Here is a 12,655-nt window from a genome sequence, read left to right as displayed (position 1 = left end):
CACGACACCCTTTACAGTTATTGTTTTCCTTTCTTGTCTCCTCGAGCAAATGCAGTGGGTTGAAGCAAAACCTTCAGCCCATCGCATCTAGTCGAAGAAGAAAAAAAGAAAAACAACAACCGTAAAGGGTGTTGTAGATTTATTTATTTTGTGTGAAAGATATATGCATGGTAGGATCGACCCCCTGTGACTTATACCGCCCGCTTCATCATACACAACATGACACAAAATAGACATCAACAAACAACCGCAAAACCCGTTCGACGCCCCCTCGTTTCTCGTTTCCCCATCCCTTTCCCGAAACATATAACCGTTGCCGACCTCGGCCGAGAAAAAGAAAACAGATGATGAAAAAAGAAAAGACAAGAAAACGTAAAACCTCCCCCGGTTCATACATCGCATATCAAATCGTGAACAAAAAAAAAAAACGTAGAGAACATGCCCCTGTTGAAAACGAGGGCACTTCACAACTGTGACAACCAACCCAGCGGCAAACCAGCAAAGTAACAAGACACTTTCACCATGCCCTGCTTTACTCCCTAGCCCCGCAACCAATCACCAAAACAAAAAAAAACGTTGTTGTGTCCCATTCCAGGTCCATTACCCCCTCTCCTTACTTCTCTCTCTTGGGTATCTCCGATCCATTACCCCACCTCTTCTCCCCTCTTCCCATCCTTCACATCAAAACACACTTACTCCCCCCCACCTCCTCCCCAGGATTCTGCGTCTTCTCAATCTGCCCAATCAACAGCTCAAACGCCTTGGCTACATTCTCATCATACCTCGCGCTCGCCTCGGTCCACGCGCACTTGAACTTTTCGCAAAGCGCCTTCCCCTCTTCCGGCGTGACCTGTCGCTGCTCAGGACGAAGATCACACTTGTTACCCACGATGCAGATGGGGACCGAGTCCGTTCCCTATTTTTTTTCGTCACAAGTCAGCCTAATATCCTACATTTACCCTCCAATTCTCGCAGAAAGCGATGGTATAGCCCTCGCTAACGCTCGCGCAACTCACCAAATGGTTCAAAATCTTATCCCTAATCACCTGCACCATCTCAAAGCTCGGCAGGCTGCTGACCGAGTACACCAGCATGTACCCGTGAATCCCAATAAAGTGCTTGCTGTTCAGGATGCTGTACTCATCCTGGCCCGCAGTGTCGACAATTTCCGTCGAATAGTCCTGCCCCTTGTACCGAATCTCTTTGCTAAAGGTGTTTTCGATGGTGGGGTAGTACGACTCAACAAAGTGCCCGTCTACGTAGCGGACCGCGAGCGAGGATTTACCTGTGGGAGAGGTGTGTTAGAGAGAGAGAGGGAGGGAGAGAGAGAAGAAAACTGACCGACGGAGCGGGAGCCGACAATGGCGATTTTGCGCTGTTTTGTTGGGGTGTTGGCGGGCATTTTCGCGGCTTTGAGGGAGGAGAGGGGATGGGTGGTGGTGAGAGGGGAGATTAGATATTAGATTTTGTCGAGAACGTCAAGAAAATCAAAATACGCTGGCTGTGGTGTAGTGCGATGTGTGAAAGTGTGGTGGTGTTGTCGTAGTTGGGAGGAAATGTCAATGGTAAACTTCCTGTCAACAAGATCAGAAGCAGCAGCAGCGGCGGGAACGCGCAAGGTATAGGTATAGGTGACGTTCCCCGGTCCGGTCTCGTCTTTCCCTAAAGTGTCGCCACACTCGCGTTTCGCTTCTGGGTTTGTGGACAAATGGAAATGGATAAAGGGTGGGATGAGGAGTGCGCCCCCCTGGTTGGAAGTTTTAGGTAAAAAAAAAGTTCGAGAATCTCTGGAGCCCTGCTGTGATATCCACCCTTCTATCCTTGGAGAGGCGAAAGGAAAGCTGAAGACGGCCGGGTTATCCTCTAAACGATTGGCTTTCCAAGCGGGCCGTTTGGGAGATCTGAAAAAGGCTGGCGCTGGGCGGGGATATCTTGATCTCGTATATAGATAATGGTTCGGACGGATCAGCCCAAGACAAGCGGAAAGAACTGTCCGTGAAAAGGAGCAAAAGGAGGACGTTGTCTGACTTTTAGAGATGTTCTCATTGGTCCCCAACAGAGAGGAAAGTGTAAGAGAAGACCTTACACATGGGAAGGGAAGGGACACTGGCAGTGACAGCTTCCCAATGCTGCGGGAAGCGAACTAGTCTAAGGGAGGGGAAAGACCACCGCAACCCACTGACACTTGCGACTGGAGGCGGGGTTCAGCGTGACTGGCATTGGTGGGGTCGTTGTGGGGCTACCGGCGTGGAGCCTGTGACGGTCGGCAGACCGGCCCAGATGCCCCGTTGCGGCTCAAGTGTCCCATTGCCAAGATCGGGGCCGTTGAATGGGATGCCTCTTTCTGCCATGTGCCTCCAATTGCTATTCACCATGACGATATGTGAGCACACCGCCAAGTATTGCGAGGTTATCATTGCTTCGTTACAATCCCTGAAAGCTGACACATTACCACAACATCCAGACGACCAGTTTTGGAAATGTGGCCTCCTCGAACGGCGCATCCTCGAGCTCCGGTTTGAGTTTTACCAGGAGCTAAACAGCCCGTTCCTTGAGAGCCGCGCTTTCAGCCTCTCTTCCATTCTCCCCATGTATCTGAGAAAGCTTGAATAGAGCACGAGCTTGCTGTCCTTGTCCCTCGACCGGAGTCTCCGAAATCCCAACAACCTCCTCCAGCAGGTTACTAATGCCATGATGTTAGCAGAGGGTGACGGTAGTAAGCAGAAAGTTGGCACTTACACAGCTGAGCTAACGTGGCCATCCCGGTACAGCATCGAGGCTACATCGTACTGAGAGTCGCAAGTTTTGAGCCGGTTTCCCAATTAATCCGCGACGAAAGGTCAGTGCTTTTGATGCCAGCCGCAAGGCTTCGCTCGTCCGCCCCTGAGCAAGACGAATACGCGACAATAAGACCATGTCCCCTGAGAAGCGAGGATTTCCAGTGCTGAGAAAGGTCTCATCAGTGAATTCCTTCAGGGAGGGACATCTTGCGAGCATCTCCTCCGCTTCATCCGGACGGCCCATGCGGAGAAGTAGACTCGACATGTTGCTGTATGAATTGCCGATTCTGTTGCTATTCGCCTTCAGTCGGAGTCTAATGGCCTCCTGATGAGTCTCACAGGCCAGATCCAGTGCGTTCACCTCAGGATATGCCAGCGTGATGTTGTAAAGACTATAGGCAATGAAGGGATCCTCAGGTCCAAGCTCTTCCGAAGCATCACCTAGGCTGACCGAAAATTGGTCTCTTTTTCAACATTGCTAAATGGGAAGCTGTAACACTAGCTCAAGTTCATCTGATAGGAATGCAAACTTTCGCTGAGGCCCTCGGAACCATGGATCAAGATGTCTTCTGAGATACCATCCGGGTCGAAGTAAGATAGTAAGTAGAAGTCGAGTGGGGTTTGCTGATAACTTTTGGAATGAGACATCACACACAGTGCTCAGGGTATGTTCGTAGTCGCTTCTAGGAGCCTTCCGGGCGTCGATTTTGGCGGCGTAACGCTCATATAGCGGGAGGACCTCGTGCAAAGACAACTTGCGTTGAGTAACAAAACCGCCAATCTGAGCTAGCGCCAGGGGTAGCCCCCCAAGGCTCCGGCTGATGTTTGAAGCATTCTGAAGATCGGCCTGTGATGCAGCGCCGATGTTAATAGCCTTGAGAAGCATCTGGCCCCCCCATCATCGCCTAATGCATTGACCTGTATATGCTGGGCTGTCGAGGCTGTTGCAACAGAGAGATCCCTGTGGCGACAAGAATCGAGGCACTAATCGAGCCAGGCCAGGCTGTCTTCAAGGATATGAGATCCTCCGCGTTGTCGAATATGATAAGGCAAGTTGTATCTGAGCACGTCAGGGTTTCGATCCTCATGAGAAAGAGACATGCCAAAGTCATGCTTTGCCACAAGACTAGAACCTCCCGCCAGGCCTATCAACTCCCAATGACGGATGACTTGCTTTTTGTGAGCAGCCAGCTCTCCACCTTCCACGATGCTCCAGCGGCGTCTTTGGTCTCGTCATTGGTCCCCAGCAAGCCAAGCCCACCAGCAACTGTACGAAAGCTTTGACCGATGGCAATTGCATTATCACCTGCCATCCACAGAACAGCATCAAACTTGTCCAGGCTTTGGGTACGCATACTGGGTGCGATCTGAGTTTTGCCAACACCACCCATCCCGAACAAGGCCAAGGAGTTCAATGGTGACACGGCGGCTCCAGGCTTCAGAACCTCGTCAAGCCTGCCTAGAATATCACCGCGCCCACTGAACTTGGTGTTGGCCGTGTAGGGGATGTTATTGTACCGGATACGATCACTACTGAGAGTCTGTATTTTGGTGACTTTCATCGCGTTCAAAAGCTCGAGCACTTCCTTGTATCGGCCTTTGTCTTTTTGCACCCGCAACACATCAGCCTCGCTCTCTACAGCACAAGACATGCGCTTGATGCGCATCATAGTGCGCGAGAAGTCATTGCGAAAGGCCCGCCAGGAGTTCTTCCTTAGGACAAGGTGGGATTGCTTCGAAGGAAGTAAATCGTTCGCGCGTAGAAGCAGATAACCTCACAATACACATCGAAGAGGGTGCTCTGCAGTCGACGGTCGAGTGGGAGGGTCTCTTCCCAGATTTGGAAACGAGGAAGGGTAAGGCTGAGTTCCTCTAACATGTCAAGGACGTCTTGAGAGCCTCGGAGGCCGAGGACGCATGCGCAAGAATCATCCTGATGCTGCCCCAAACGGTGGCGGTTAGGGCGGGCATCGGCTTTCCAGTAAGCGGGCTGATAGGCGGATTGTCGATGTCAAAATTATGCTTCCCTTCCTCGGTTTCGACCATCATTTGTCCTGTACCATGGCCCAGCAGCTCATGGAGCACAACCAACCAATGGTACGCGGGGAACTTGTGCTTGATAAACGTCTCTGCCTCCGAGGGGTCGATGAAAGGGTATTGTAGCGCCCTGCTCTCCGTCGCCATCCTGTTGGAAATAATGACATTCTTGAAGCCATCCTCCTAACGGATATCATTGTACTAAGACCATGCTAGCATAACATTGAGTGAGAAAAATGGACAGCCTCAATCCTCTTAACATACATTGGGCAAGTTGACCCCCGGAAAGATGATACTAGAACAGTATGCAAGAGCTATTACTATGGTCAGCAACACACAACCCACAAGCCTTGGTTTCAATACAACTCACGGTGGATGCTCGAGAAGTCAACGCGCGGTGCCTCGTCCCGGTCTCAAATCCGTTGGGACTCCCGGTACGTGTTCAGACTGCCTGTCTGGAAGCTTTCTGCATACTTCCGGAGGAAGTCGACCTGGGTGTCGTTGGCGGCGAAATTCGCAGCCTGGGTGAGTTCGTTGCAGATGTTTCCCAACGCAGAGGAGTGGTCTCCTCGAATCAGTCGTATCACACCCTTTAGGCCTGGGGTGGGAAAGGTACGGATGCGGCTTGCGTCGTCGTCACGCTGGACCGAAGCGACAAGGACCTCAGAGTCATCTGCACTGTTGTTCGCCCTTCGAATCCGGGTATTCTCGGGGAGAATAGAGTTCTGCTCAAGGATCCTCGACACCATGGTTATCTCCTCTTCTGAAACCGGGTCGCCAGGGTAGTAGCTGCTCTGCGTAGTATCGCTCAGGAAACCGAGGCTGTAAGGGGGGAACAGCGTTGATCGATCTCGAAGGTAAACTTCTGATCCCCCGAGCCATAGTGATTGCCGACATTTGAAAGGAATGTCGCGGCGTAGGTGAGAAATTGCTGCAGTTGGTCCCTTTCCATGCCTACTTGACCAACAATTGCATCCCAGTTCCCAGAACAGGCCCGGTGAAGCTCAAGAATGAAATCGAAAATCGGTCGAGACTCTGGAGAGACTTGTTCTAGAATGATACGAGCTCCATACCAAGCGGCACTAAACAAGTCATCAGCAGAATGAAATGGCCAAAGCAGAGTGGTGGCAGACTGGGCCCTACCGTGCCATGTGGTGCGCATATCTTTGCTCCCTTTCCGTTACACCATTGAATTTGGTCCCGGATACCCAATTGGAAAATCTGAACATTGTTGACTGCCATTGCACACAGCAGGGGACTTTGGTCGCGATGATGATCTCGTCTGAAGCCGGGGGGATGACACTTCCAAAGTAGTTCAGAGTAATTCACCCCCAAACAGGATTCGCTATCAGTAATACATGGACGTCTGTATCCTTTCCACCAAGTTCCTTGCTCCACCCTCGAGGCTTTGATGATGCAGCCTTCAGCTCTCGAGGCTTATCGCATTTGTTCCGTGTGGCTTGCATAAGGTATGCCTAAAGGTTTCACGTAAGCCGCCGTTTATTTGTTCGCCTGCTCGATGTAATCCTACAGGCCCCATTGGTGTATTCGACATCTAAGCCTTGTACGTAAACTTGCAGTCCAGAAGCTTTTGTCTGCTTAGCTTTACACCAACGATGCTTGATTCCTTCATCAAAGTGCCAATCCAATATGGTGACCATATGTCATTAATCATTGATCTAATGGGTGCATGCAATGCCGCCTTTCATACCACACCCGCTCATTTCTTCCCCTTCTTCTTCTTCTTGTTCGCTCCACCACCACCCCCGCCGGCCTTTTCTACCTTGACAGAGCCAGCACCGCCCGCCAGCTCCAGCGTCTCCTCCTCCTTCACCACACCGCCCTGAGTGGCCTCCTGAGCCCTCTTCTTGCCCTTCTTGCCCTTGGGCCTATAAGTGCTCCTGTCACGCAGTGGCAGCCACCTCTCAGGGTCAGGCTTCTTGGTTGGGTCGTAGTTCTTGGGCAGCTTCCTCTTCCTTGGCTTCTTGGCCGGTTGTTGCTTCTCCTTTTCAGGGGCCGCGCCCTCTCCATCAAACTTCCTCTTCTTGGATTGCTGAGAAGAAGGAGGTGTGAGAAGAGCAACACCGGCGTCAATGAGCGCGCTAACATCCACACCTTGAGTGAGCTTCTCAACCGAGGGCAGTGATTCCAGGTAGGGTTCCACCTTGGCAAAATCAGTTGTGGCATAGCTGGCAACTAGACCTGCAGTGGCAGTGCGGTCCCCTGGCTGGGCCGAGAGAATCTGCTCAAAGGCCTCGCCAGCAGCTGCCAAGTCGGAAGGGTGCGAGGAGCGAAGTAACTCAATTCCAGCTTCTCTGGCGATGGATGAGCCTGCTCCTGCGGCTTCAGTCTTGCTTCTCCAGTGCACGGCAGCCTTGGCGAGCTCGTTGCGGACATCCCTTTGCCGGTTCTGAGACCGGTAGAGAGATACAGCAAGAGCAACAAGGCCAGGCGCAAACCGGACATCAACGTGCTCGGGGGTGTTCGCCTCCTCGAGGCGTGTGAAGAATTTCTCGAGCAACAAGATTGCCGGGGGGAGTGTGCTGATTTGAATGTAGAGTTGGATTATCGTGAGGAGGAGACCAATGTCGTTTGGACGCTTCTCCAGAAGAGGCAAAAGCTGGCGCACAGTCGGTTTGCCATCCCCACACTTGGTAGCAGCTGCTGCGCCGGCAACACCAAGGTCGACCTTGGAAACTGAGAGATCGGGAACTTGGGCTCCAGCAAGAAGTTTGTGCGCTCTGATCTCCTTGCCCTCAAACTTTTGGGCCTGAAGATCAATGACATTCTTGTTCCGCTGAAGGGCAGCGGTTTGGAACCCAAACAACCGGTCGTTTCCTTCGATTTTTGGTAAAGCACGGGCCAAACGCTCTGCAATAAAGGGGTTCGCGGTAGCCTTGGGGAGCAGTTTATTTCCCTGCGCAATGACCTTGGTAGATGTCTCGGATACCCTGCAGTGCTAGGTTAGATAGTATGACCAGGTCGCAATAACGAGAGACTCACTCGGAGAGGTTGATGGCATTCTGCAGGCTCAAGGCCTCGTCTAGCTTCCCAAGCTTGGTAAAGACAAAGGCCTGCTGCACAAGGATTGGCACCAACTCGGCCTTCTTTTCCTCCTCGTTTAAGTCCTCGGTTGCCTCGCACAAATCCCTGGACCGTTTCAGTAGAACCGAGGCCTTGGTGTAGTCTCCCCTCGAGATGCAGATGCAAGCAGCATTGTACGCCGTCTCGAAGGCTTCCAAATCGTCCCTCGCCGGCTGCTTCTCCTCCTCTGGAACGGCCCACTCCTTTCCTTGCCATTGCAGCTGCGCATCGGCTGCGGTCAAGTTGATTCGTAGATCATTCTCTTCGCCGTAGTTTGCTCCCTCGGTATCGTCCTTGAGATCCCGATATATCGCGGCGGCGCGTTCAAACTTTTCGTTGCGGTATGCCACTTGGCCAGCAACGTGCTTCAGGCCACGCTGGCTCTTCCCGGTGTCGACTCCAGTCTTTTGCAGCACCGCCTCGGCGCCCTCCAGGTCTCCCGTCTTATAGAGCGCATATGCTTTTTCGAAAGAGCAGTCCTTCTCGAGAGCGTCACCGCCCTCGGCAATGACTCGGAGGGCATCGTCGTAGCGATCGAGCTTCAAGAGTGCGACCACGCGTGTGTGTTGGGCGCTGGCCAGGTCGGGGCCTTGGATCTTGTTAGAGCGAACGGCGGCAGTTGCGAGCTCGAGAGCTTCGGCATGGTCGTCGATAGACGCCTCACGGAGGAGGGAATTAAGAGCCGCGACGGCGGGGTCTGCCATGATGTCGCTGGGATGGGGTTCGTAAGGCTGTGTGACCGTTTAGGCTGCATCCAAAAGCTCGTCCAGGGTCCTCCAGGGGGAGAACCGGTGTTCTCTGGCGGGTGTGCGTAATCTGGGCGGATGGCACCGTGGGCAGCGGCAAGTGGGATAGTCCGGCCTTGGCTGGGGGATCTGACTGCGATACGGAGATACTGGTGCAGGGAAGACAGTGTTGGAAGCGTCGAGTGGTGCTGTCAGCTGCGGTGAGAGTGACTGTGGATGCGGGGCAGCTTCTGGCTGATTTTGGATTATTTTTGTGGGGTAGATGCTGCCAAAGTGGGGGTCATCCAGGGGAAGCTTCCCCTGACCCCCAACTTTCACTCTCACCTTCTCTCTCACCATCACAGAGTCACCTCACCCTTTCAGCCAGTCTCGACATTGCCATTGGGTCGGTTAAGTCCAGGCAACAGCCACTTTGTATTAATTGTCCTCGTTGCCACACTCCGCAGTCTCTCTATGAAGCCATTTTAAGGCAATGAAGCTCAAGTTCGTGGCTTCATAAAATTCCACCAATCACTGGTTTTCGTTTCAACCGCACTCGATATTCAGACGCAGACATGCCCAAGACCCAGCAACCCGGAAGTTCTCACGTAGGCAAATAGCTGTCAGGATGCTCCCCAGAACGGCACTCTTTTATTTTCCGGTCGTCTTCATCTATCTCTAGGTGTCAAGCGGACACGCCATATTGAGCAGCCCTTCTCAGGTTCCTTTACTGCTTTACCCGCTTATATCCTACTGATGGGATGTGTAAACCATTTGGAAATCATAGGATTCTGTTTAGACTATATCTACGGCGAGACCCAGCTCACGAGTGTGCCATGGATGAAGCAAGTGCTCATCGCTGTGGTGGTGTAGTTCACCACAGGACTTCACAATGGCTCCCTTTCTCGAACTCGCCGCTCTAGCTCTTGCATTATTTACGCCAGCAATTGCATACACGGAGAAGCCTTCCATCTTCAGCTTCTCCGCGACCGGTACCGGTTTGCAGCTTGGCGGAGCAAACCTAGCTCCCGAGATCAGAGTCGCCCCCAATGACCTACCCGGTGTGAGGCGAGTTGCCAACGATCTGGCCCTGGATTTTGGACGGGTGTTGGGTGTCAACGGAACAGTGGTGGTGGCAGATTGGAGCTCGACTATTTCCCAGAAATGGACGAAACCAATCATCTTGGTGGGAACTGTCGGGCAGTCGAGTCTCATCGACAATCTGGGGAGCACCAAGAAATTCGACACAGTCTCCATTGCCAACAAGTGGGAAACATTCGCCTACCAAGTCGTTCAGTCACCATGGGAAGGGAGCAGCTCTGTATTTGTCATTGCCGGCTCGGACCTGCGCGGTACCGCATACGGTGTGTACGACGTCTCGGAGAAAATAGGGGTATCGCCTTGGCACTACTGGGCTGATGTTCCGGCCAAGAAGAAGCAATACATCTGGGCCAACAGCGACGCTTACACTGAAGGACCGCCCTCTGTCAGATATCGAGGCATCTTCCTCAACGATGAATCGCCAGGCTTGACAGGCTGGGGCAGGACCAAGTTCACTCCAAGCCAATATGGAAGCCCCTTCGTCCTCGACTTTTACAAGCTCATCTTCGAACTGATCCTCCGGATGAAAGGCAATTATCTTTGGCCAGCGATGTGGTCCAGCATGTTCTACCTCGATGACACCAGGAACGGACCAACGGCAACTGAGTATGGCATCTTCGTGGGAACAAGTCACCACGAGCCGATGGCCCGGGCTGACAAAGAGCAAGGAAGATTTCTGAGGGGCTCTTGGGATTGGAGAAGCAACAAGGCTGGCGTCCAAGCTTTTATGCAGGAAGGTCCGACAAGGGCAAAGAACTGGAGCACGATCTACACTGTGGGTATGAGAGGTTCGGGAGATGCTGCGTCGCCTTCACTCAACTCTCAGGCCCTGGAGGAGGTCATCGCTTGGCAGCAACAAACACTGACTAAAACCATTGGGAAACCGTTATCCGAAATTCCACATGCTTGGATGATGTACAAGGTTCGTTGACCCGTTCCATTATCTGTTTTCTGTTCAAAACTATGTCTGACATCACACAGGAAGTACCTGGTTATTGGCAAAAAGGCATGAAAGTTTCAGACGATGTGACGATTGTGTGGAGTGATGATAATAGAGGAAACATTCGTCGGGTCCCCATCGGTAACGAAGGAAACAGGGTGGGAGGTACTGGCATGTACTATCACTTCGACTATGTCGGTGATCCACGAAACTACAAGTGGATCAACACTATCCAACTTCAAAAGACGTGGGAGCAAATGACACTTGCTTACGACAGCGGCGTTGACAAGCTATGGATTGCCAATGTTGGAGATCTCAAAGGATTGGTATGGTGCTCTTGAGTTATCAGAATTCCGGCCTGAGATACTAATCTTGTCTCTAGGAGTTGCCAACTGCCCACTTTATGGCTATGGCTTGGGATCGAAAAGCGTTCACTGACCTCGACAGTACCAAGAAGTGGCTCGGTGTGTGGGGTGCGCGGCAATGGGGTGAACTTGCTGGAGATACCACTGCTTCCATCATGACAAGATACGGCAAGCTCACAGCACGGATGAAGTATGAGGATCTCAGCAGGACACCATTTGCCTTCGATACCATCAGCTACGACGAAGCCGAGCTGAATTTCAACGAATGGACTTCTCTGCTTAAGAATGCGCAAGCCGTCCATGATGCCCTGACAAGTGACGTTAAGACGTCGTTCTGGGAAGTGGTCCTGCATCCCATCGTGGCTGGCAGAGGTGTCTATGAAATTTACACCAAGGTTGCTCTTGCTGGCACATACAGAGGTCAGCATCGCGTCAGCGCGAACAAATTGCTCAGGGACGTGCAAGCTGCATTTTCTGCCGACCAGGCCATCACCAGGCAGTACCACAGCATCCTGAGCGGCAAATGGAACAATGTCATGGCTCAGACTCACATCGGTTACAACAACTGGCAGGAACCAGCCTCGAATTCTCTTCCGGGATTGACTTGGCTCACGACACAAGCAAAGAATGCGCTCATGGGTGTTGCGGTGCAAGGCAGCTCGGGCGCATTCCCAGGCTCTGCATCGCTCACGCTGCCTGCAGCCAGTCCATACATGGCACCTTCAGATCAACGCTGGCTTGATGTCTTTGCCCGTGACAACGGGACGTTCAGCTACCGGATCACATCCAACGCTTCTTTTGTCAGTGTGACAAACGCTCAGAATACCATCTCGACGACCTCGGGAACAACGGACATTCGTTCCCTCATCTCGGTCGATTGGTCAAAGGCCCCAGTTGGAAACACTGCAGCTTCTTTGAGCATCGCGAATCTCAACGCCACCGGCACAACGGCCACAGTTATCCTGCCCATCCAGAACAACAATGTGCCAGATGACTTCAAAGGCCACGTCGAGGCCAACAATGTCGTGTCTATCGAAGCCGAGCACTTTGCCCCTCCGCCCGCATCATCATCGGCTTACCTCGTCATCCCCGATTACGGCCGTACCCTCTCAGGCGTTAAGCTCCCGCCCAAGACTCCTTCGCAACAAGCAGGCAAGGGACATGTCCTTTCTTACCCCTTTTACACCTTCAGCACTGCTACTGCTGCGACGTTGACAGTATATCTTGCCCCATCTGAGAACGCGAATCCCAACAGCCCAAACAAGTATACCTTTGGCATTGACGGCGGCAGCCAGACGACAGTTCAAACTGTGGGAATGACAGACGGGAGCACTCAACCCCAGGGATGGTCAGACGCCGTGGTGAAGGGGTCCTATGTCAAGACGAACAATATCGGTAGATTGAACCCTGGGAAGCACGAGTTGAAGGTCTGGCTTCTGGAGCCGACCATGGTGATTACCAAGGTGGTGATTGACGTGGGAGGGTTGAAGTCGAGTTTGATGGGCCCTCCGGAGAGTGCTCAAGTCTGAGTCGTAGCTATTCGAACTCTAAAGTAACATATCGGGAGCCAATCTCTACATAGCAATAAGATATTGTTCCCTTCCCCTACACCCTATCTACCAC

At 52.4% G+C, this 12,655-nt stretch overlaps 5 protein-coding genes across 5 annotated transcripts; 1 reads left to right on the top strand and 4 right to left on the bottom strand.

The window, feature by feature from the left end:
- Positions 1 to 90: 90 nt before the first annotated feature.
- Positions 91 to 2,164, bottom strand: RHB1 (GTP-binding protein). The gene is made up of 3 exons (XM_062909579.1): positions 1,342 to 2,164; positions 1,017 to 1,285; positions 91 to 916 (listed from the first exon to the last, which is right to left on the bottom strand). Exons 1-3 carry the CDS (start codon positions 1,400 to 1,402, stop codon positions 677 to 679), a joined length of 570 nt encoding a protein of 189 aa, XP_062768381.1. The 5' UTR covers positions 1,403 to 2,164; the 3' UTR covers positions 91 to 676.
- A 371-nt stretch (positions 2,165 to 2,535) lies between these two features.
- Positions 2,536 to 3,878, bottom strand: QC763_0035320 (uncharacterized protein; the record flags this gene model as incomplete). Its single annotated transcript, XM_062905560.1, has 2 exons — positions 2,740 to 3,878; positions 2,536 to 2,683 (listed from the first exon to the last, which is right to left on the bottom strand). The coding sequence occupies exons 1-2, from the start codon at positions 2,772 to 2,774 to the stop codon at positions 2,536 to 2,538; spliced, it is 183 nt and encodes a 60-aa protein (XP_062768380.1). The 5' UTR covers positions 2,775 to 3,878.
- A 774-nt stretch (positions 3,879 to 4,652) lies between these two features.
- On the bottom strand, positions 4,653 to 6,046 carry QC763_205370 (uncharacterized protein; the record flags this gene model as incomplete). The annotated part of the gene is given in 5 exon segments (XM_062909578.1): positions 4,653 to 5,000; positions 5,188 to 5,245; positions 5,256 to 5,639; positions 5,681 to 5,899; positions 5,961 to 6,046. 5 exon segments carry the CDS (start codon positions 6,044 to 6,046, stop codon positions 4,653 to 4,655), a joined length of 1,095 nt encoding a protein of 364 aa, XP_062768379.1.
- A 491-nt stretch (positions 6,047 to 6,537) lies between these two features.
- srp72 (Signal recognition particle subunit SRP72) lies at positions 6,538 to 8,885 on the bottom strand (the record flags this gene model as incomplete). The annotated part of the gene is made up of 2 exons (XM_062909577.1): positions 7,821 to 8,885; positions 6,538 to 7,768 (listed from the first exon to the last, which is right to left on the bottom strand). Exons 1-2 carry the CDS (start codon positions 8,603 to 8,605, stop codon positions 6,538 to 6,540), a joined length of 2,016 nt encoding a protein of 671 aa, XP_062768378.1. The 5' UTR covers positions 8,606 to 8,885.
- A 93-nt stretch (positions 8,886 to 8,978) lies between these two features.
- QC763_205350 (uncharacterized protein) lies at positions 8,979 to 12,638 on the top strand. The gene is made up of 3 exons (XM_062909576.1): positions 8,979 to 10,649; positions 10,709 to 10,993; positions 11,050 to 12,638. The coding sequence occupies exons 1-3, from the start codon at positions 9,519 to 9,521 to the stop codon at positions 12,559 to 12,561; spliced, it is 2,928 nt and encodes a 975-aa protein (XP_062768377.1). The 5' UTR covers positions 8,979 to 9,518; the 3' UTR covers positions 12,562 to 12,638.
- The last annotated feature ends 17 nt before the right edge of the window (positions 12,639 to 12,655 follow it).

The sequence above is a fragment of the Podospora pseudopauciseta genome (assembly GCF_035222475.1).
Source record: "Podospora pseudopauciseta strain CBS 411.78 chromosome 2 map unlocalized CBS411.78m_2, whole genome shotgun sequence".
NCBI classification, from domain to species: domain Eukaryota; kingdom Fungi; phylum Ascomycota; class Sordariomycetes; order Sordariales; family Podosporaceae; genus Podospora; species Podospora pseudopauciseta.
Note: the sequence above shows the minus strand (reverse complement) of the source record. Positions and strands in the feature narration are given on the sequence as shown.